The following is a 23,341-nucleotide window of genomic DNA, read 5'->3' as shown; positions in this document are numbered from 1 at the left end:
CTTCCTGCCGGAAGCGGCGGCGGGGCGGGGCGGTGGGTGGTGATGGCGAGGAGGGGGCTCTGAGCGGTACCGACATGGCCGAGCTGGCGGCGGCAGCTGAGGGGCCGCCGCGGGGCCGCACGCCTAGTCCAGGCCCCGGGGGAGCGCCGGGGCCGCCCAGCCCCCGAGCGGCCGGTGCGGCGGCTGGCTCCGGCGGGACGCCGTCTCCGCCCGGCGCGGCCCGGCCGCCCGCTGCCTCCAAGTGGGTCCGCTTGAACGTGGGCGGAACGTACTTCGTGAGCACTCGGCAGACGCTGTGCCGGGAGCCCAAATCCTTCTTGTGCCGCCTCTGCTGCCAGGACGGGCCCGAGCTCGGCTCCGACAAGGTGAGGCTGCGGCGGGGGCCGGTCCCCACCCACCTGGCGCCGGCGGGGCCCGGACCCGGGCAGTTACCACCCCTCTGAGCCGCCTTGGCTCCCGTGTGGCCGGGGAGCGGAGCCCTGACTTGCCGTACGGGCTGGGTGACAGCCCCGGCTGCCGATGTCCCCAGGGCCGGCACCCCTTGACCCCGCTGTGTGACAGCCGTGGCCGCTGCTGTCCCGATGGCAGAACCCCTAACACCGCTCTGCAGCCCCAGCGCTCTCTGGCCTGGATAGGCTGATCACACAGCCCCTTCCCGCTGTGCCGGAGGGCCACACCGCTCTGACAGGAGCCATCTCTTTGTCCCTTGCGTCCTGTTGCACGGCCGCGGAGTTGGCTGCATCCCCAAGAAGAGGGCTCAGAGCCTGTTCCTGTGCCTGTCACACCCCAGCGCTGCAGGCGCTGTTGCCCTTCACCTCCTGTGGCGAGAGGCTCTCCTTGGGAAGCTAATCAGCCTCTTCCCACAGTGGTTGCAGCAGAGACAGGATTTTAAATGGTTTCTCCCCCTGAGCATGGGTGGGGTTGGGCTTGGGTTTTTTGGTTTAATATGTTTCACTTTGCTCTCATAAAAGATGACAGCACAGATTCCTCACAGGGATGGAGAGTTTTGAAGTCGTGTCAGGTACACTACAACAAGCAAGGATTTTGCAGCACTTACTCTGGAAATTGTGGGGTTCCTGCAGGATTTACTGCAGAAGCCTTTGTGAATGTTTTGTGGGTAGGTCAGGCTGAGAATTAGTCAGGTCTCTTGTCACACTGGGCAGAGTTTAATCAAAAGATGAACCTGTGATCAAAATAGAGGCCACCAGCATCAGTGAGTAGAGAGATGACATTTCAGAGTCTTCCCCCACCCAGTTTTTTACTGCTTTAGAGCAGATTAGCAGGACAAATGTTGCTTGAAAGTGATTTAAAGTGTGCTGTGAAAGACTTACTTCAGCTGTGGTTCAAGAGGTGCTTTGGTTGTGAATTGTTGGTTATTTGGTGACAATAGTTACTGTCTTGCTGGAGACACTGCAGGTGCAGTGCAGCCTGTGGTGGCAGTGGTAGAAAAGAAGAGAGGGCTGCTTAAACCATTGCATGCTGCTAGCTAGAACCAGAGCTCCAGTTCTTCCTCCAGAGTCTCCTAGTCAAACTAGTCTGGAAAACCAAATTTAAGACAGAACAGAACTGCCAGTGTTTGGGGTTTATTACTGCAGTGAAGAAAAACTCCTAACCTTTACTTCCTCTCTGGGCATCTAAACTCCTTTCATAGAAATCCTTCATTCAAACCATCTGCCAGTACAGCTGAGTTCAGATACTGGTTTAAATGTGGAGTTCACAGGCACAAGTGAATACAGGTTCTTAAAGAGAAACTCTCCAGTTTATAGTTTTCCACTGAAATTATTCACCCCCCTGTGTCACTCCCCAGGATGAGACCGGGGCATATCTCATCGACAGAGACCCCACCTATTTTGGTCCAATACTGAACTACCTCCGACATGGGAAACTCATCATAAACAAGGAGCTTGCAGAAGAAGGTAAGAGAAGAATAGAGGGGAAGAACTGCAAACTTAACTGTTTGGGAGCAAGATCACAGAGCCCTCATTAGAGACTTGCCCAAGTGCCCAGGGCTCCAGCCATGGCAATGTGTGAGGGTGTGAGCAAGCCACATTCCCCAGTAGTGCTCCCACTGACAGAACCACAGAATTGTCAGGGTTGGAAGGGTCCTCAAGGATCTTCTAGTTCCAACCCCTCCTGCCATGGGCAAGGACACCTCACACTAGATCAGGTTGCCCAGAGCCACATCCAGCCTGCCTTAAAAACTTCAGGGATGAGGCTTCCACTACCTCCCTGGGCAACCTGTGCCAGTGTCTCACCACCCTCATGGTGAAGAACTTCTTCCTAATATCTAATCTAAATCTCCCCTCCTCTAGCTTGAATCCATTCCACCCAGTCCTATCACTACCCAACACCCTAAAATGTCACTCCCCAGCTTTCTTATAGGCTCCCTTCAGATACTGTAAGGCCACAATAAGGTCTCATTGGAGCCTTCTCTTCTCCAGACTCAGCAGCCCAAACTCTCTCATCTGTCCTCATAGGAGAGGAGCTCCAGCCCTCTGATCACCCTCATGGCCTTTTTCTGGACATGTTCCAGCACCTCCATATCTTCCTTGTAATAGAGGCTCCAGAAATGAACACAGTACTCCAGGCGAGGTCTCATGAGAGTGGTGTAGAGGAGGAGAATCCCCTCCCTCTCCCTGCTGCCCACACTTCTCTTGATGCAGCCCAGGATACCACTGGTTCCCTGGGCTGCAGGTGCATACTGGTGGCTCACGTTGAGCTTAATACTGAAGCTTTTCAGATTGACTGAATCTAATGAGCATTAGACCCTGTGTTTTCCTTAAAACACAGCCCAGCACCAGTCTGCTGAGCTCAAAGGCCTGTTAGCACATCTCTCCATCCACAAATATCAGTTCTCTACCACTCTTGGTGGCTTTCGAGGCTGTGAGAACAAGACAGAGATGGTACCATGAGCTTCCTGATCATCCCAGGGAAATGGTAGTAATCTTTGAACATCCTCTGAGTCACAGAAAGGTGACAGCTAGTTGGTCATTTTCTTCCAGCCTGGGAACGTGACAGCAGCGGCTTCATCTATCCAGCATTTGGGGATTTTCTCATATCTGGGCGAGGTTTGGAGTCAGGAGCAGCTGTTGCATCCCTGTAGCAGAATCATCTTCATTCTACCCTGTACAAAGTAGAAGAATTGGTCTTTACCTTTTGGTTCCTTTCTCAGGGGTACTGGAAGAAGCTGAGTTCTACAACATTGCATCTCTTGTGCGTCTGGTGAAGGAGCGGATCCGGGACAATGAGAACAGAACCTCCCAAGTAATGCACATTTGCCTTTGGAAGTCATTTTCTGTAGCACAGGAGGAGGAGAAGTGTGACTGGAGACACTTCTCACAGCAGTTCTTTGGTCAGCTTTAGCAGGGGGAATTACTGCTTGTAGATAGGTTCAGGGCAGAGCTAGGACAAGTCTCCAGTATGGTTTTGTAAGCACAGAGCACTGAACGTTCCTGCTAGCATTGCAAGGAAAGGCAATGAACAGTAGAACAGAGGAGCCAGGAGCAAAGATGGGTAGTTGCAAAACATACAACTTGGTAGGTAAAGCATAGTTCAAACTCTTCCTTCTCTAAACCATTTTCTTCCCTTTATTGCTCTCCATGGCAATTATAGCCAGTGCTGCTCAGCTGATATTCACACACCCAGCAGATTGCATTTCAGAAGACAAAAGATTTCAAAAAGCAGTAAATGGCTTTGAAAGCCAAAGAAATTTTGCTTTCATTGGCTTTTAGCCACCTAGGAGGCTGAAGGGTTTTGTGTGCTAACCATAGGCTTTAGAATCAGCTGGAGAACCACAGAGTGGTTTGGGTTGGAATGGTTTAAAGTTATCTTTAAAGGTGACTTAGTCCAACTCCCCTGTACTGAGCAGGGACATCTGCAACTAGAGCAGGTGGCTCAGAGCCCCAACCAACCTGGCCTGGAATGGTTCCAGAGATAGGACATCTGCCACCTCTCTGGTTAATCTGGGCCAGGTTTTCACCACCCTCAGTGAAAAAAAAATTCTTTGTTCTAAATCTCCATCTTTTATAGCACCACAGAATCACTACAGTTGAAAAAGACCTTAAGATCTTCATCAGTTTAAACCATCACCCCTTGTCCTGTCACAACAGGCCCTGCTAAAAACTCTGTCCCCAGTAGGTCTCCCCAAAGCCTTCTTGTCTCCAAGCTGAACAATCCAAACTACTTCAGCTTGAATAATCAGAAAGATGAAACTTCAGAAAGCCTGTGGGACTCAGACTCCTTCAAACAACAAGAGCAGGAGAGGCTTAATGCTCTTCTAGTTTGATATTAGTAGTAACAGTACCCTCAAGCTTATCTTCACTCTCTGTGCTGTAGGGACCTGTGAAGCACGTGTACAGAGTCCTGCAGTGCCAAGAAGAGGAGCTCACACAGATGGTGTCCACGATGTCCGACGGCTGGAAATTTGAGCAGGTACCATTGCTGGCAGAATCCCTTTGAGAGCTGCACAGGGAATAATAAGCAGAGTTAGCTATTGAGTTACACTTGACACTGCCCTTCCCAGTAAGCAGTCTCAGCTGAGGAGCAGTCCACCCATGGGAAATATCCAAGAGAAATCATTCAGACTGCCAAGAGAGTTCAGTTTCTGTCAGGATTTCTTGTAACTGCAGATCTCACTGTTATACACAGAGTCACTGAAGAGACCTCTGGAGATCATCTAGTCCAACAACATTGCTGACACAGGTTCACCTAGATCAGGTTGCACAGGAACACTTCAAAATGGGTTTTGAAAGTCACCAGAGAAAGAGACTCCTCAACCTCTCTGGGTAGCCTGGTCCCATGCTCCAGCATCCTCACAGGAAAGATGTTTTCGCTTACATTTAAGTGACACCTCCTGTGTTCTTTCTGTCCATTGCCCCTTGTCCTATCACTGGCCACCACTGGAAAGGACCCATCCCCCCCCTCTTGACCTCCACCCTTTGGATATTGATCAGATGCCCTCTCAGGCTGCTCTTCTCCAGGCCAAACAGCCTCAGGTCTCTCAGCCTGAGAAATGCTCCAGTCCCCTCATCTTTGTGACCATTCATTGGACTCTCTCCAGTAGTTCCCTGTCCCTCTTGAACTGAGCAACCCAGAATTTGACACAATACTCCAGGGCAGAATAGAGAGGAAGGAGAACATCCCTTGACCTGTTGGGCATGCTCTTCCTCACATACCCAGGAGACTATTTGCCTTCTTGGCCATGAGGGCACACTGCTGTCTCATGGAGAACTTGTTATCTACCTGTGCTCCCAGGTCCTTCTCCACAGAGCTGCTTTCCAGAAGGTCAGCCCCTCACCTGTAGTGGTGCAGGGGATTATTCCTCCCCAGGTGCAGGACCCTCACTTGCTCTTGTACTTCCTGAGGTTCCCTCTGCTCAGCTCTCCAGCCTGTGCAGTTCTCACTGCATGGCAGCACAGCCTGCATTTCATCACATTTACCAAGCCCCAGGAGAACAGTTTTCTGCAGGAAAATTACTAGAGCCATGAGAAGAATACAACCTGACTTTTCTGGAGGCTCAAAGCCAAGGCTTCTGCATTAGCTGAATTGGTGCTGGATGACATGAGAAATACATTCCCTGCAGATGCCTTTAGAGCACAGCTAGGGCTGGGTGTCACTGAAGTTGCAGATGGTGTTAGTTCCAGATTTGGCTTCTGGAATAAAATGCAGTCCTCTTATTTAGGAGGATGGAGAGCTGGAAACCAGCTGGCCTTCATGTTAATACTGTATTAAGCAACTGCAGAGCAGCCTCTGTGGATTGCAGCTCTGCCATCTTCCCAGTTAGCCCAGCTTCAGTACGAGTGGATGTTGTGGGAAATGTGCTAACACAAAGTGAGACATGGGGTTAGCAACAGCACCTTGCATCACTTCAGATACAGCTGTTCTGTAATGCCTGGAAAGTGTTGCATAGTGGAGAGGCAGCCAAAACCCCTTTCCCCTGAGAGCTGGTAGTGAATCTTGTGACCAAGAGCCACAAGCTGCTTTATGGAAATGCAGCTCTCCAACAGCCAGGGTTTGCTGTCCAGAAATTTACTTAAGAGAATTTGTCTTTAACAGGTCCACACCCCCAGACCCAAAAGGCCATAAGCAGGGCCCTACACAGGAATCCACCCTTAGACCTCTCCTAGTCTTGCTTTTCAGATCTGTAACTGCAGGATCAAGATACCAGATGCAAGCAAGTGCTGGTGCATTCCCTTCCAGTTGCCTCCCTCTGCCATCCACAGCCGTTGCCCAGATCACTAAGACAGAGATCAGCTTGTTTCCTTACGATGCAGACATCAGGAAAGCTTCCTGCCCAGCACACTTCAGGAGCTGGTTTCAACCTCCCCAGGACTTGTCTTCAGCTCAGACATCCCCAAGGGCAGCAAGCCTCATACAGCAGTACAGCCTCTCTCCAGCTGTGGGATGGGCTGGGTCACAGAGCAGGAACATGGTAGTGGTGCAGCACAGGACATGTCCCACCCTGAAACAGGCCCAGGTGGGAGGTGTGTTGGAGCTGCAAACTATTGCCAAAGTCTTTCTCCAGATGTGCAACCCAGCTGTCTTCTGCCCTCCCTCAAGTCACACCTCTTGGCATGCTGAGACACGTTAGGAGAAGTGGCAACAGATCTGTGTGTTGGGGATGAGGACAGCCTGTTGCTAAATCTCAGCCTGGATGTCAGTGATGGGACAGAGCAGATATTCTCTTTACAGGCTCTTTGGTGAGCACACAGCTCAGACTGGTTCAGAAACCTGCAAGGGAAGCCAGACGAGATAAAAGCTGTTGCAACCTTACTGTCTCTCAGGCTGTGGTCCTCAGAGGAGCATGTGGCCTTGCAGGGTCACTGCCTTGTCACATTCAGTCCTACTTAAATTAAGGCTGGGACAGAAATATAGTATTTCAACCAGAAATCCATTCTTTTGCCCACCCTCAGTTCAGTAGTCTGGAAAATTGCTGTCTTCAGCAAAAGGTACTTGGTATTTGCTGAGTTAATAGTGATTGTGGGGTATTGAAATAGCCAGGAGCTTAAACAGTCACAGAATGGTTTGGGTTAAAAGGAACCTTAAAGACCATCTTGTTTCATTCAAGACAGAGAACAGGGGAGCAAAAGTTAAAAAATTGGGGGGGGTTATGTGTGCTGCATTTAGGTTTTGATGTTTGTGCTGAAGGGAAAACCTATTTAAAACATTACTGGGGGTCAGTCAGTTCAGCAGCCCCCCTAAGCTCTTCCCTGTCTAGGGAAACTGTTGGCTGCATCTGTCTCATAAATATGGAGCTTTCTCCTCTGAAATCCATTAGGGTGTGGAATCACAGAAACATTCGGGTTGGAAAAGCCCCTCAGGATCACCAAGTCCAACCAATATCCCTGCTCTGCAAGGCGTACCCTGAACCATATACCCCAAGCACCGTAGTCAAAACAATTTCTAAACACATCCAGGGTTAGTGACTCAACCAGCTCCTTGGGCAACCCATTCCAATGCCTGAAAAGTTCCTGGAACACTGCACATTGAAGTGATCAGATCTGTGTTGTTTTCTTCAGACCACTTGGATTTGTTGCCTGCAAAGCAGGACTGAGTTGTAAATGACAAGTCAGCTCCACTCTCCAGGATGTCATTTTGATGTACTAATGATAAACAAGACAGATGGGATTTCTTGGATCAGGCCCAAACCCCTGCTCACAGCAGTACTAGAATATAATCCCACTTACAGAGATCAAACTCTGTCTTGAAAACATGTGTGTGAAGAGTGGTGCTGGCTTGCCAAACATCCCCAGATAATCTCACATCTGTCTCTGCTAAAGAGCTGCCTTTCCAGTTTTTGCACATCAAAGACTCAAGGCAAGTTGATAGCTGAGTTCAGGGTAGTCTGGACCAGGAATTCTGCATCACTTACCCCATATCTGGATTAGCAAATTATCACAAAATCTGACCTGATTTTCCTTTTTCTGCCTCCAGCAACTGGAAAATGTTCTGTTGTGTTCAGCCCTAACAGTTTCAGGCTGGAATTTCTTCCTGGGACTCCAGGTGCCACTAGAGAGCTCTGGAGCTCGGCTGTGTCTCTGCCTTGCACACACACACAGAGGAAAGCCTGTGACGGAGGAGGCTACAGGGAGAAACTGCAGGTCCAGGACTGTTGTACATTAAAGAGCAATTACACAGAATGGCAGGTTGGAAGAGATCCCAAGGATCATCAGGTCCAACCCTTCTAAGTAATAGTGTAGTTGAAACGAGATGGCCTTGAACTTCAGTTCAGAACAAGGTAGTAGGAGTCCATGCATCAAAGGCCAGGCAGAGGTGAGCAGAATGAACTGCTGACTGGCAGTCCAGATCACTAACATCACAAGAAAAAGCATCCAGCACCAGTTTATCCGCAACAGAGATAAGATATTTTGGTTTAAGTGCCTTTTTGTCCATATATCCACCAGAGCAAAAGCCTCCAGCCACTTGTAGGAGCCTTGGCATGCCCTGTTGGGAAGTAATTGCTACAGAGTCATGTTTAAATTGTAGTGTGATGGTTTGGGTGTTCCCTGCTGCCCCACACTTTGGAAATCACCCAGACTAGACTCAGCTGGCTCTGGAAATTTGAATAAAGCTTATACTTACAGCTTAGCAGAACATACAAGCAAATATTTACAGTATATACAGAAATACACAAGGTAAAAAGTAATGCAAAATCACAATACCCCTCCCAGAAACCTGAGTCCCCAGGAGGGGCTCCCAACCTTCTCCCACCCCTCTCAACCTTACCCCAGTCCCAAGGAAGAATGGAGGTTTGGCCAGGGGGTTAGGAAGCAAAGTGGATTAATCAGAGAAACGACAGAGAGGCTAGAGAGAGAAAAAAATGCAGCTCCGAGCTCCCCAGCAGAAGCAGCAGCAGAAATGCCTTATCTATGTTTGGATTCTTGTTCTTATACCTCTCAGCAAGCCTATGAGTGAAGTAGACACCATTCTGTTTTCCTTTTCACAGCCTGTAATCTAGTCCTTCTCACCAAAGCATTCTAGTTAGCTTCAAACTAGCACATGTAGGAATAAAGCAAAAGTCAAAACATGTAATAGTTACCTTGGCTGTCTTCTGTCACACAGCTGATCAGCATTGGATCTTCCTATAACTATGGAAATGAAGACCAAGCAGAATTCCTCTGTGTTGTGTCCAGGGAGCTCAACAACTCTACCAACGGCATTGTCAAGGAGCCAAGTGAGAAGGCAAAGGTAAGATGCTGACTCAGCTGTACTGACTTGAGCTCCCTTCTTGTTACAAAAGGGAGATGATATCTGTTCCAAAATTAATATTGCTTATTAATTTTGATATTCATAGCTCTGACCACTAATTTTAATAGTATTTAGGTTCTTAAACAGTCATGGAAACATTCTGTGGGTAATATCTGGATCGAGTAATAACCAGCAAAATAGATGAACATTAATTGAACTGGAAGAGAAGATTCCCACGGTCAAACGCCACTTGCAGTCATTGTGCCACTTGCTCACTAGATGGACTCAAGGAGCTCTTTCTGCTTATGGCAGAAGGCAATGGAGAATGAGAAAGAGGCTTTGAAGCATTTACTCACAAATTACTATTATTACCTGACTTGCAGGGGCTGGACACAGTCCAGACAGTGCCCAAATGCTTTCAAGGGGGAACTGCCTTGTTGGCTCTTGAGACTTTGATTCTTCCCAAGCTTCTGGGGAAAGGAGGCAGACAATCTCTGACCTTGTCTGCTCCTCTGGATGATCTATGGATGTCCAGGACTTCTAAGCAGGACTTGGAGGTGTAGAGTCAGGATGTCATGCAATGCACAGTCTCAGCATGATGTCATGCTGACCACACAGGCTGATCACGTGCAGGCATCCAGGGTCTGCTCCTGGCAATTCCCAACAGTGGAGTTCACCGGCAAACAGTAAGGCAGTAGGCAATTGCAGCAGGCAACGGCAGAGTGCAGCTGAGCACAGCAGAGAGCAGGGGAGCACATTGTTTACCTGCATATCTCCTTTTATCAATGTGGCCCGAGATTAATTGCCCTTTGGACACAGAATAGCCAATCAGGATGGCAGTTAGCCAAACTTTTCCATATTAGGCAAAGCCATAAGCTTGCTTTAACCCAAATTTGGAAAAGCACAGGCCTTGCACTAGGCAGGCACAAGCTAAGTGTGTGTACCTTGTTTACCACAGGACCCTGGGCAGGCCAGACTCAGTGGCTCCAGGTCCTTTTGTGTCCTTTTCCGGTGCTCGCCTCTCTGGTGAGGCAGAAAAACATGCCTAGGCAAGGCAGGACATGTATAAGCCTATTTTGGGCCTCTCAGGCCTACCACAACACCTCTGCAGAGAAAAAGCTCTTCCTGCACCGACAGATCCATCATTTGCAGTAGCAGTTCTAGGTATCAGCTTTCCCCCTTCCTCATGATCTTCCCCTCTTGGAAGATTCCATCTTTTACTGCAAGACAAGAGCTAAGGAAGGCTTTTTGTGTATATCAAATTAACACCCAAATATCTGGAGGAAAGAGACTTGAGAAAGGGAGGACAGCACAGCAAAGACCTCTGACGTTAGTCACCTTTGTAGCTTTCAACACACTCTTTTCCCCAGGATAGCACCAAAAGGTGCTATGGTTCTTAACTCCTGGCAGGCAGCTGAGCAGGATTTCCAGAGGGGTGCTCAGCCAGCTGTAACCACCCTGGCATTTGTTACAGCAGCATAAAAGCCATCACGCAACCCTCACCTTAGCCCATCTCTCTGCAAAAGAAGCAGACACTCTGAACATGACCTTTTGCATCTAAAGAGGTGTTTATGGAAGCTCTCCTCTTTTTCAGATTCTTCAAGAGCGAGGATCCCGGATGTGACTCAAGTGTCCCCCGCGCAGGCTGCCAGCGGTCAGCGCGACCTTGTCCTTGTACAGTAACCGAGCTAACGCAAAGCAAAGCCTGTCCTGCCAGCGGGGAATAATTCTGGTCATAACCAAAGGCTTCCCTCCCACCCTGGAAACCAAGGAAGGAAAAGACTCCTCCGGTTGGATGGTCCTTTCCACAAGTGTTTTCTTTTCTTGGCCAGCGCTGTATCGAATCTTTCCAGCAATGGCTGGGCTGGATTCCCAGTCAGAGCCTTTGCGAAGGTTGCTCAGGTCCACAGGCCCTCGTTATCTGTCCCACCTTCCCACAGGCTGGCACAGGTGGGAAGATCCATATTTGAGCTGTGCCATTTCTTGCACCCAGGTCTGCCACCAGAAAAGTGCAGGGACCTTGCAATGCTCCCCGGTTCTGAGCAGTCAGCCCCCACCCCTAAATCAGAACAGGGCTTTCAGAGGAGAAACAAAACAACCACTTGTAAAAAAGACCCCCACAAACTTTTCCATTTGTGCTTTGTACTTGTTCCTTCTTCACTTCCTAAGAGCTGAGTTTAGGTACTAAGGGGAGGGGAGTTGTGTGCACACCTAGCCCAGGGCTGGCTGGCGACACCATTACATATGGGCTCCTGGCACCCCCAGAGCCCGTGGCTTTGCATGCATAAACAAAGAGACCTGTGTTCACCCAGAGTAATGATAGAGTGAGAGTTCTGTCCTTTACACTTCTCTGCTGAGGAAGAGTAGTAACATCTTTCCCTCCAATCCCCTGCCATGGCCATATCTTAGCCTGGTGCAAAGTCACAAGGTTAGGGACTTGCTGCTGCCAAGCTCAGCTTTGCCTTGTTTGTCTCCAGCAGCATGGGCTCTCTGTCTCCTTCCTTCTCACTCAGGGGAGGACTTCAGGCAGAATTTCTTTTGTACTGTAGCAAGCAGGTAGTTTTGGTTTAACCCATGAGATCCTTTGCAGAAGAGATCCCCCATTCACATGAAGTGATTTACCTGCAGCCCCCTCGTGTCCCCACCTTTAAGAAGTCACCTTGAATTACAGAGGGACATCATAGAGCAGGGGGGTGGGGAGGGGTGGTGTTGGTGAAAAGTTGCCAAACTGTTGTACTGTTTCTTGTCCAAAGTGATGTGTTGACTTGTGACTTTTCTTTTGTTCTGGAATGCCTTGGATGGATGTGCAAAATGTTCGTTTTGTGCCTCTCTTGAATTCTGATCTTAGCCAAACTGCAGTCACCGGTTCCCCTCTGTCAACCTGTGCCATCCCTAGCCAAGGGCATGTCCCTCCTAGACTGGTAAATGGAATTTCTTAGGAATTTGCTGCATGTTCTTCCCCTTTCATCCTGGCTTTGGTCTGTGTAGCCCAAGTATCCAAGCACTTGGGTCTCTGAGTTAAGTCCCAAACTGACATTCAGCAGGAAGCTTCAGAGATGCTGGAATTCACAGACATTGACAAGCTTGCAGCAGATGTTTCTCAATAAGGTATCTGACAGTTCCTGACCTGGACTGAGGAGTTTGGCTCCTTTCTGGAGGACTTCAGCTACCCAGGCTCTCCTTGAAGTTTTGAAGCAGATCGGGCACGTTTCCCATCTTGCCACTTGTTGCTGACAGCCTTGCAGCAGTGTCCCACCATCAGTTCAGCAAACAAGATGTGCAAAGACACCGAGTGACACCGCTGCACTCTGCCTCCTTTCGGTCCTCCTTGCCTGTGCTTTCCCATCCCGCTTTGCCAACGTACCTCCTCCGGTGGAGGCTTTGCCTCGTTCTCCAGAAAGACCAGAGAGTTACCTCTGCTAGTTTAGTCCTGGGGACAAAGGACTGTGCCAAATGTCTTTGGATTCACCTTGTGTCAGTTCCAGGCTGTTGAAGCACAGCTGGCTTGCCAGCAGGCTGAAGAACCCAGCTCTTCTTCCCTCCATCTTCCCAGTTTGTAAGGTGGTGAGATGGTATTGGTGTGGTTAGACCGTGGGCCTTGGCTGGGCCTGAACAACACTGTGATGTGTATAGAGATCTCTCCTCTGTCAGTATCTTGTAGCCGCAGTCATTGTCCATCTGTGCTCACCGCTGAGCCATCCAGAAGCACATGTATGCAAGTTAACAGCCTGAAAAGCCCTTTCATGCTCATTTGTCTTTCCCATCCTCAGAGGAGGGAGTTTCTGGGAACTGGTTGAGAAAATAATCAAACTAAAGGCAAGAGGAACTGAGCTGAGCTGCTTTTGTCACAGGGATACCAGCTGAGCACCTTGCTCTTCAACTCACAGTGCTCTGAGCAACACCAGTTGCAGAGGGAGGCTCTGTCCAGTACAGCTCAAGTACACAAAAACGATACCTCGCTGCTTTTCTCAGTCACCAAAATGGCCGTAGGTGGTGGTTAGCACCACTGGAGGATTGTCTGACACAAGAGCGATGCCATTGCTGCCCTCTGACCCTCAGAGAGCCTAACCATTGCCATTGCCAGCTGAGTGGAACAGATGTTTAACCCTCAAGCACAAGAAAGACCATGGGAGCTGCATCTTGATTCTCCTTTCTACCCTGCTCTCTGCAGCCAGGACACGTCAGGAGGTTGAAGATTCTTTGGGTTCACCTGCAGGGTCTTTAATTTCAGGAGAACAAATGTGTGGTAGAAAATCATTGGTACTGGACACTCGAGTTCTTAGGTCATGGTTAGGACCAGGCACGATGTCCACCCAGAGAAGGTACATTCCTAGGGGAGGATTTCTCCTTTCCCAACTGTGCCAGGTCACCTGGATCCTGAGACCAGGGTTGGTCTCTGCATCCCGCACCAGTTGCATCCCTTCTGTGCTCAAGGCTTCACCTTCCATGGCCTTCCCCTCAGTCACAGCTGTATCAGACCTAGCACTGAATTAGGATGAGATTTGTCCTGATCACTCTTTAAAAAAAGGTTGTGGTGAGCAGGGGTAGATCTCCTGCTTATCCAGGAATGTTGTGTCTCCTGGGAAGGTTCACTTTGAAGCACTAATCCTGGAAATGGCAAGGGTGACACGTGGCTTCAGTTGGGAGTTCTTGAGCTTTTTTCCCCTCTTTTTACACTTTCCCAGTGGCCTAAATTGTTCCATTATGGCAAGACTGGAAATAACCTCTTAAAAGTGTCTTGGTTTCTGCACATTTTTAACAATGGATTCTTCTCAGGGGTGACTGAGTGGGCTGAGGTGGAGGGGAGGGGGGGGGCACGGTTTGGGTCGCTGCGGGGCGATGGGACGGGGCAGCTCCCCAGCCTGCAGCTGGGCCGTGGGCTCCCTCCCCTCACCTTTGCCACCAAACCCGGAGGTTTTGTACAGTTTGTCACGTGTCAGTGCCCTTTGCTACTGTTTCTCTTTGGTTATTAAATGTGTTTGAATAACAACTGAGATGCTGTGATTTTTTTTTTTTTCCCTTTTCTTTTCTCCTTCCATCTCCAATAAAGATTCTGAACTGGGTTTGAGAAGTTTGAACAAGCTGTCTGCAGCCTGCTGCTTGCTCTGCATCCCTTTGCCACCTCACCACACTGCGCTGTGCAAACTGGGTGCCTGCTTCTGGCTCCAGTCACAACAGCGATTTGCCAGGAGGACTTAACTTGCAGAGAAAAAGGCAAACTGAAGCTCAGTTCTGAGTTTCTGTTAGCCACAAGAACCTAAACTTAGGCATTTATCATTTCAACTGAACCACAAGCAGGCAGAATAGTGAGAAGGCTCCCAGAGCCTTCCAGGATTAGAAGCAGGCTACAGGATGACTGGAGAGGGCTTTTTTACAAAGGCATGGAAGTGACAGGGTGAAGGGTAATGGCTTCAAACTGGAAGGAACTGGATTTAGATTAAACATCAGGGAGAAATCCTTCCCCTTTAGGGTGCTGAGGCACTGAACAGGTTGCAGAGAGAAGCTGTGGAAGCTCCAAGCCTGGAAGTGTTCAAAGCCAGGTTGGATGGAGCCTTGAGCACCCTGGTCTAGTAGGAGGTTGAACTCGATCTTCCAACCTGAACTACTCTATGATTAATGCAGGTGTTGAGTGCGAGCAGCTAAGAAAGGAGGAAGACTTTTTGTCAACTTTTAATTTGCTCCCTAACTTTGGACCAGCACTCATGGCAGGAAGGTCTGACCAGTTCAGACAGCTTTGCCCATTCCTCTACCAAGAAAGACACTGAACACCTGCAGAAGCTTGTGCACAGCTCTCCACCTCCCACATGACACCATGGACACAAAGGTTTTGCCCTCACTAAGATAAAGGGAGTGAACTCGAAAAGAAGGGAAGGTGTTAAAGCCAGCTTCCCCCCGTGCTCTGAGCCAGCATCTGACTGCCCTGGGCACCCAGCTTTAGCCCCAAAAAAGCCTGGGAGATGCTTCAAATAGTTGCTCTATTACCTCTACCCAAAAAGCTGCCAACTTTGCCCATGTTTGTGCCTTTAGCAAGGCCCAGTGGATTAGCTGAGATTTAGGCTCTCTACAGAGCATTGCAGCTCAGAAATGCCTGAAACACTGAGGGACCAACATCTGGACAGGCAGCAGGGAGGCAAAAAGGCAGAGCAGAGAGAGTCAAGCTTTGGTGATGGTGAAAGTTGGGCAACACTGGCAATTCAGTCCCAACATGGGGAGTGGGGGAAAGGAGAAAGAGAAAAGACTTAGGTGGATTCATTTAGTCCTACTGACTGCAAGTGGCTGCTGGCCACTGTAGCTGCTCTAGGGGCACACTGCATGCCCCCACTTCATCACACCATGACAGGAGTCTCAAAGCAACCAGGGTGGCACATCCCCAAACCAAGGTTCAGCGCCAAGGCAGTGGAAGGAGACAAGACTCCCTCTCCACAGGATCACCACAGCTCATAGGCATGAGGGGCAGAAACCATGGCTGAGCCGAGTCACCACACAGCATGGGTTAATTTAAGCCAGCACTTTCCAGACCTCCTTGACCCATCCCCATTTCTCTGTGCCAGACACAACTGCAGGTCTAGACTGCCAGTGAACTTGCCCAGAGCAATGCCATGCTCAAATACCTGCAGCCTCTTGGCCAGAGAGGGAAGCTGCAGGGCTGGCACAGCTCACACCACACACGTATTCGGTCATGTTCGCAAGGTAGAACTTGTCAGCAGAAATTCAGATTACAGCTGGCATTTCAAGCCTGCAGCCATAACCTCCCTGCTCCCCCACTTCAGGACTGTCCTGTAAGGCCACACAGGCTGGAAAAGCCTTTGTGCAGGACCCCTAAGCAGCTCCAGATCTGCCAGGCACGTGGTTCCTCAGCACCATATCAACCTGCAGAAGACACAAGAGTCACTCTGCAGCTTCTGCTGGAGCCACCAGACCATGACACCACCCTTCACTTCCCCATCCAAGGCCAGGCAACCCACTAAACTCCTCTGAAAATCAGTTTCTTTACTCTGTGCTGCAGAAAACAGAGGATTCCCCAGCATTACCAAGTGGCAAGACCTTGTGAGGGACAGGCAGCCACCAAGCTGCACGCATCACCCTACCCATAACACTAATGAATCCTAAGTACCATCTCATAGCAGCAGGTCCTGCTGTTGCCAGGAGCCAGGCCAAAGCTCAGCTTTCTCTGTTGCTGAAAAATAAGGCAGCTCTAGAGCTGATGCTGCAGCAGCAGAAGGGAACCATAGAACCACAGAAACATTCCATCTGGAAAAGCCCCTCAGGATCACCAAGTCCAACTGAGAACCCTACTCTACAAAGGTCACTCTAAACCATATCCCCAAGCACCACGTCCAAACAACTTTTAAACACATCCAGGGCTGGTGACAAAAAGAAGGGGACAGCTGGCAGCAGAATTGACTTCAGCAGAGGGTTAAGGCCATGGCTCTTGGCTGGGTTTATCTGAGCACCTCAGGCTGCCTCCAAACCCTGCTGTCCAGAGAAGATGTAGGATGCCTCGTGGATGCACTGCCCATTGGACAAGCAGTCCCTAGAGCTGTCACCACAACTTAGTACCTGCTTGTGGCAGGATTTGGTCCCTCCTACACCTCAGAGGCAACTGGAGGAAATAAATTCCCCATGTGGCTTTGCCAGGTGCTTGGGAGAAAGATGAGTAAGCAAAAGTGGCTGAGATTTCCCAACAGCTGTGGAGCAATTCAGTAAGTAATGCATGCAGAGAAACTTAAAAACCCATTAACAACCTTTTCTGCACTGGAAAAGACTTAAAAGGAGCATTCTCACACCCCTCCCCTGGAAAGCAAGGCTAGGCAGAACCCAGCTTGGGCACTGTACAATGTCCAGGGGCTCACCTCAGCACACCACCACAAATCCTCCATTAGTCACCCCAGCCAGCAGCTCCACTTGGCCCTGCCAGTTCTGCCTGGAGCACAAATCATCTGCTTCCCTGGCCTGCCCGCTCATGTCTGTGGACAAAGAGAAAACCTGAATTGACACTAAAGAGAGAAAAGGGGGTTAGCAGCATCAAGGCAGCAGCATCTGACCTCCTGAAGCTCCAACAAAAAGCAGTGGGAACTGCTGCTGCTATTCCCCTCTCTCTCAGCCCAGGTCTAAGAGGCGCAGTGCAGAGCTCTGGTCACAGTCAGCAGTGCATCTTGCACAACACCTACCCTCTGCTGCTCTGCCTCAGGCTCTCCTGGGTCACTTACCCACCCACCTGCACCAGGAACAAAGTCATCAAGCCACATCTAGTTGCAAACTGAAAGCCTGTAGATATTTTCAACCCAGCTTACTAACTTGTTTGGGTAAACAAGGACCTCAGCCACATCCTTCCAACTAGATCTGGTTTTCAAGTAGCCACTGAAGGTCTAACCCAACTTTAATGTGGTCAAATAACCCTTAGGTGTTCTCTTCCTTCCAGGGCTGGAGAAACACGTTGGCTTCTCCAAACCACAGCAACGAAGGTGTTGCAGTCCTCTAGCAATTGCCTTCAGCTGGTGGTGCTGGAGATGAACAAAGGCATCAACGTTTGACCCTCTGCCAATATTTATGATTGGAGGCCTCTATCCCTCCTAGGGGTCCCCCAGCAGATGGGAGTTTGATGCAAAGCCATCATCAGTCTGAAGTGCAAAGAGGCCTCAAGTTTGATGGCTCTCAAACAGCTCCTCAGTGGCAGAGCTCAGCTAGTCCCTACAGCACCAAGAAAACTGTTGGTAAAGGTGAGCACCTTCCACCCGTGATTTAGCTCCAGGCAGTAGGTCCTTCTGCACGGCCAGGAAATGACCATGCACCACTGCTCTCAATGAACTCACATGACAGTGGCTAAAAATGAGGGAAACTGTTTGGCCACCCAAGCAAAGAGGCAGGACCTTAACCCAGGTGCTGAGTTCAAAGTGTCTCAGGAAGACAGACAGGTTGGTCACTAAAGGGCTAGGAAATACCTAACAAATGGTCCCGCTCATGGCAGAGTGCAGCGTGGTTTCATCTGAAACCTGAATGCAGAGGAACAAGTGAAAAGTCAGGTGATGGTTGGCATTTGCCCAACCAAAGAAGGTTTGCCCATGAAATAAAAACTCATGGCTTTGTTTTGCAGTTTCCACACACAATCCTGATAATGACCTTAAGGCACACAGCAGCCTGCACCTCCCAGTGGGATGAAGAGCTCCTGTCTCTCCCAGGAATAACAAGGCTGAATGAACTTCATGATCCTTCTGGGTAAGGGCAGGAAGAGCCTAGGTGTCAGCACAAAGATGTTGGATCTTCTTTCCTGCCCCATTGTGACTTCCAGGCATCACCTTTCCCTTCCTCAGAGCAACTGTCCTTGGACAAAGGACCTGAGCAGGATCCATCTGAGAGCATCACTGACAAAGTTGATGCTCTTGGCTAGCTGGAGCCCAAAACCCTGCTGCCTTCCAAAAACAGACCCCATGCTTCACAAGTTCTGGCTGCTACACCTTCACCCCCCTCAATCTCCTCACCTGCTCCAAGGACCCAGCAGCCACTTCTCTTGATCCTTACCCCACTGAGTGCCTTAATCCTCATAAATAAGAGCTAAGGTAACTGCCAATTAAGACCTTGATAGCTAAAATCTGACAGAGTGACTACTACCAGCCACTGCTGAGGGCCCCCAGCTGTCAATCCATGGGAGGGATAGGCTGCAGCAGGGTTAGTCTCTCACCCACAGCTGCAGCACAGCCCAGTGAGGCTCCCTGTGCCTCATCCTCACCTACTGGCCAGAGCTTTCACGCAGCTAACACAAGGTAACCCCATCTCTTTAAGGGCCCCACTTTTCGGGGAACAAACCACTCTCCTTATCTTCACCACTGCAGGAAATTGCTGGAATGAAAGCACCAGCAGCTTCCAGATAGCCTCAATAAACTCAGCCAGGTTCCTAGCAAAGACCTCTGCCCCACTCCCAGGGTAGCACAGGGCGACATGGCAGCTGAGGGTGTCACACAGCATGAGCCAGAGCTGCTTTGAAACCCAACCCCAGAGCAAATTTACACAAGCACCCCTTCCTCAGACTTATTTCCAGAGGCACAGAATCATCACAGAGTTACAGAATCATTATGACTGGAAAAGACCTCTAAGATCATCACCTGACTGTCAACCCAACACCAGCACGCCCACTAAACCACGTCCTGAAGTGCCATGTCTGTACATTTCCAGAACACTTCTAGGGATGCTGACTCCAGCACCTCCCTGGGCAGCCTGTTCCAATCCCTGACCACTCTTGCAGGAAGCAGATCTTTCCTAATGTTCAACCCAAATCTTCCCCGGTGCAATTTCAGGCCATTTCTTCTTGTGACTTAGGAGAAGAGACCAACCCCTTCCTCACTCCAACCTCCTTTCAGGGAGTTGTAGAGAGCAATGAGGTCTTCTCTCAGTCTCTTCTTCTCCAGACCAAGCAGCTCCAGTTCCCTCAGCCACAAGACCTGTGCTCTAGACCCTTCAGTGGTTTCACTGCCCTTTTCTGGACACACTCCAGCACCTCAATGTCCTTGTTGTCACGACAGGCCCCAAACTGAACACAGTTCACATTTTCATTGTCCTGAGGAGAGCTGCCCTTCTTGGCACGGACCTCCCTGCCTCCTGCATCAAGCTCAGGCTCTGGGAAAGCCACAGGTAGTGCCCAGTGGGGGACACAGCAGTCAGGAGGGCAAGAGCCAGACTGCACACAAGCCATCTGCAGTCACCCACCAGCCAGAGATTTACCACCAGGGCGAAGAGCAGAGACAAGCCTTATCTTGCTAGATTCCTGCAAGCTGATGGGAGCTGTCAGTGCACGCTCTGGTACCAGCTGCCTCCTCATCTCCCATTTCCCATCTCCACACTAAGCAGCACTAAACCCAGTACTGGCTAATGGTCGTTAAACCCAGTCCCAGAAGTGGGATTTCTGACCTGGTGTTACATGTTATTAGTGAGCACAGAGCAGCCAGGCAGATCCACAATCAACCTAGGAGAGGAAGAAACATCAGGACGTGGGAGCAAGGTGATGGGAACTGCTTGGAAAGCTCCTTGTAAACCAGCACTTCCCCCACCCTTGGCATGGTCCCATTTTCTCAGCACCAGCAGAGCTGGTCTGGAGGAGTTTTGCCAGCATTGTTCAGATCCTGTCCTTGCCTCAATCTCAGGCTAAGAATCTGTTTTCAGGTTCAGGTTCAAGGAAAGAAGCAGAGCAGGAGTTTAATTTGGGACTGAAGCTGGGGCAGGAGCTCACCCTACCCTGAACTCCTCTGCAGTCCCATGGCTGAAATGTCACTCAGTTTCCCTTGCTTTTTGAAGAAACCCCAAACCAAACAATCCTCCACACACACTCCTGCAAGAGTCAATCTGTCAGAAGATCTGATAACCTGGGCCTCTAGAGCAAATTCAACAGGTCCTTCTCAAAAGTGATTTGCAAGCTCTGAGGCATTTTTGCACATTGGTTTCCAGGCACATGTTCTGCTGCTGAGGCTCCTAAGCTTAGGAACTGGTTTGTGGAGCTGTAACACACTGGTAAGGACCTGCACAGAGCAGGGGACTTGCAGCCACCTCCACCCTGTCCCAGGCACAGCCTGTCCTTAAAGGCTGTGAGTGACCGCTGACAAGGGACATCCTGCAGACAGAAGCCTGTAGTGCTGGGCCAGGCTGCACCCCTTGGGGTGCACTTCAGAGCTAAATGTGGATTCTCTGCTGGCAGCTTGCTGGGTGACCTTGGAAAAATCAGCTGGGATATAATACAACCTACCTGGGAGAGGATGCCAAAGCAAGCTGAGACCTCAGGATGAAAAGGTACTTAGAGTTCCTCACAATCACAAAGGCATTCAGCAGGACAAGAGCTTGGCTTTCCTACCCCCAGCAGACACCCAGTAGCCCCCAAAAGCAGTCTATCACCCCACAGAGTTTACAGTAAACATCTGGCTTCTGTGTATGCAACTTCCTTTACACATGGTAAAACACATGTCCAGCACACACCGGGGCTGAGTTGCAGCAGCAGCATGCAGACACCAAACCTACCACAGACAAGAAACTTTCCTCCCCTAGCCCAAGCCACAGGCACCAACTGGTATGTGAACACCATTTCTGATGGTTCTGCTTTCCCACCACCGGCCACATTCCTGACTTCCCCACTGGACTCTGCTGCTAAGTGTGTCTCCTGAGTGGCTCTAGGGGAAGAGTGGGATGCTCTTTTTCCCATGGAGAAGCTACAGGCCCTTGCTAAGGGCAATAGACAGATATTTGTGGGTTAAAGACAAACCTCTTCCTAGGAGGTGAGCTACATAAGCGACCCAGGCCCTTGTGTTTTGCAGCATAAAGGGCTGGCTGCCCTCACTCCAGCAGCTGCTTGTCCTCCATCACAACTGAGAGCAATTGAGGCACAGAAGAAGCAGGGAGAATCACTGTGTGAGCACTCCTGGTCTGCTGCCATAAAGAGCTGCTAGGGCTCCTCTCTCACAGGTAGGGACATCCAGGAAGGCTTGGGTGCTGGTGTCTTGGGGGTCAGTGGAAGAAGAAGAAACAGTGTTCAGGCCTGAACAGTGACCAGGGGCAGAGAGTGGCTATGAAGACAGACTCTGCTCTCCTTTGTCCCATCCAGGGCATCCTATGTGCCCAGGCGTTACACAAGCTGGATAGAGAGAAGCACCTTTGCACTGGTTCATCTGCTCCAAACAAAAGCAGAGTGTTTGCAATAGCCCCCAGGTGTGGCTCCTGCTGTGAACTTCAGTCCTATTTCCAACACCATTTACAAGAGCTGATCACATGTATGTGAAAAACTGCCTGGGCTCTGCAGATCCCTACCCTCTCACAGTCACAGTTTGATATCAGGAGCAGGTTGTCTGACACCATCGAGCCCACGGGAGCACAAAAGCACACACTGCTTGCACCATCCATCCTCTGTGGTTAGCCTAGGAAGGGTTAAACCAAGGCTTTGTGGCACAGATGGCCGAGCCAGTGCTGGAACAAACTTGTTCTTTTACCTTTATGCAGGCAGAAGGCAGCGAGGAGGCCATGTGGATCTTGGAAGCACATCGTCAGGTCTTTGCAGCAGCTGCCCAGGGGAAAAGGCGTCCTGCAGCCGGGGGCAGAACGTGGATGAAAGCCATGGGGTCGGCAGCCCTGCCGGAGAGTCCTCCGTGCTGAGCAGGCGCACAGAATGATGCGAGGGAAGGCAGGAATCTTCTGCTGGACAGCCTGGAGAGCTGGCCAGGGCAGCTGGGAACAGAGAGGAGCTGTGCTTCTGCCTTTTTTCGCAGGTTCGCTGTTGCCGGGGAGAGGTTTTTAGGCTGCCATCCAGCTAATTCACACCAGAGAGACAGGCACTTGAATTAGTTGCATTATCTGAGCCCAGCTAAAGCGGACAAAGGATTAAAGTGTGCTGAGCACCACCGCCGTGATTTGCATCTGAGAGCCCCTTCCCACGGGGGCCCCCTCTGCTCCCAGCCTTCCCCCCCCCCCCCCCTTTTTCCTTTTGTTTTGGCCGGGAGCCAGCCAGGATAAGAGCCCTGTTTACAGAAGTGATGCCTAGGTTAACATTGCAAAAGACTTCATCAAAGCTTTCAGTCGCTACTGAAGCAGAAGTGTCTCCCCGCGGGCCATAAGCTGAGCAGGCTGCACACCCAGGGGATGGACGGAGCCTCCAGCGCGCTCTTTACTCTTCGTCTGACCAAATCCAGTCTCAGCCTGAGGTATGGAACTAACTTTCTGCCACCACGGGGCAATACTTGAGGAAAACCAAGGTGGTACTCATGTCTAAAGCTGCCCACGAAAGTCAAAGGCAGGTGTTTGTTTCCAGGGAAAGCCCACCCAGTTTTCATGGTAAATAAATCTTGTGCTCTGCTTTGACCCCAGGGGCATTTTTTTCCTGAGCTCATCCAGCTGCCAAAGATGTTTTGATGGTGATGTTCTGGTTATTTTGGGGGGGAGGGAGGAGGATTGTTGTTTGGTTGGGTTTTTAATGCATGTTTATTCATGTGGAAAGGATGGGGATTGCTATTCCACTGTTTCACACTCCTGCTTTCAAAACTTGGATCCCTCAGAAGAAGCTCTAGCTCCAAACAGAGGTAAAGCAAAAGCCTATCTGCAGTCAATGGACCCTAATTAATTAATGGCTTTAAAAAGTGGGGGGGGTTTGACCACTATCAGTTTGTAGGTAGGTGCAGTTTTCCTGGAA

General features: G+C 50.1%; 1 protein-coding gene and 2 long non-coding RNA genes across 5 annotated transcripts; 1 reads left to right on the top strand and 2 right to left on the bottom strand.

Moving 5' to 3' along the window:
• The first annotated feature begins 33 nt into the window (after positions 1 to 33).
• KCTD2 (potassium channel tetramerization domain containing 2) lies at positions 34 to 14,176 on the top strand. Of its 3 annotated transcripts, XM_064151071.1 has the most exons (6): positions 37 to 365; positions 1,808 to 1,916; positions 3,173 to 3,264; positions 4,336 to 4,431; positions 9,061 to 9,186; positions 10,781 to 14,176. In XM_064151071.1, exons 1-6 carry the CDS (start codon positions 75 to 77, stop codon positions 10,808 to 10,810), a joined length of 744 nt encoding a protein of 247 aa, XP_064007141.1. In that variant the 5' UTR covers positions 37 to 74; the 3' UTR covers positions 10,811 to 14,176. The 3 variants fall into 3 exon arrangements, with proteins under 3 accessions (XP_064007140.1, XP_064007142.1, XP_064007141.1); XM_064151070.1 differs by lacking the exons at positions 9,061 to 9,186; positions 10,781 to 14,176 and adding an exon at positions 7,933 to 8,233 and having other exon boundaries at positions 34 to 365; XM_064151072.1 differs by lacking the exons at positions 9,061 to 9,186; positions 10,781 to 14,176 and adding an exon at positions 6,691 to 7,030 and having other exon boundaries at positions 35 to 365.
• Positions 1,568 to 22,397, bottom strand: LOC135179357 (uncharacterized). Its single transcript, XR_010303991.1, has 2 exons — positions 22,149 to 22,397; positions 1,568 to 4,461 (listed from the first exon to the last, which is right to left on the bottom strand). It is a non-coding gene; the product is annotated as an uncharacterized LOC135179357 (long non-coding RNA).
• LOC135179356 (uncharacterized) lies at positions 5,756 to 18,728 on the bottom strand. Its single transcript, XR_010303989.1, has 2 exons — positions 18,666 to 18,728; positions 5,756 to 6,729 (listed from the first exon to the last, which is right to left on the bottom strand). It is a non-coding gene; the product is annotated as an uncharacterized LOC135179356 (long non-coding RNA).
• Positions 22,398 to 23,341: the final 944 nt, after the last annotated feature.

This window comes from Pogoniulus pusillus, chromosome 11 (genome assembly GCF_015220805.1).
Source record: "Pogoniulus pusillus isolate bPogPus1 chromosome 11, bPogPus1.pri, whole genome shotgun sequence".
In the NCBI taxonomy this organism is placed as follows: Eukaryota; Metazoa; Chordata; class Aves; order Piciformes; family Lybiidae; genus Pogoniulus; species Pogoniulus pusillus.
The sequence above is the reverse complement of the archived record's forward strand: the minus strand, read 5'-3'. Positions and strand labels throughout refer to the sequence as shown.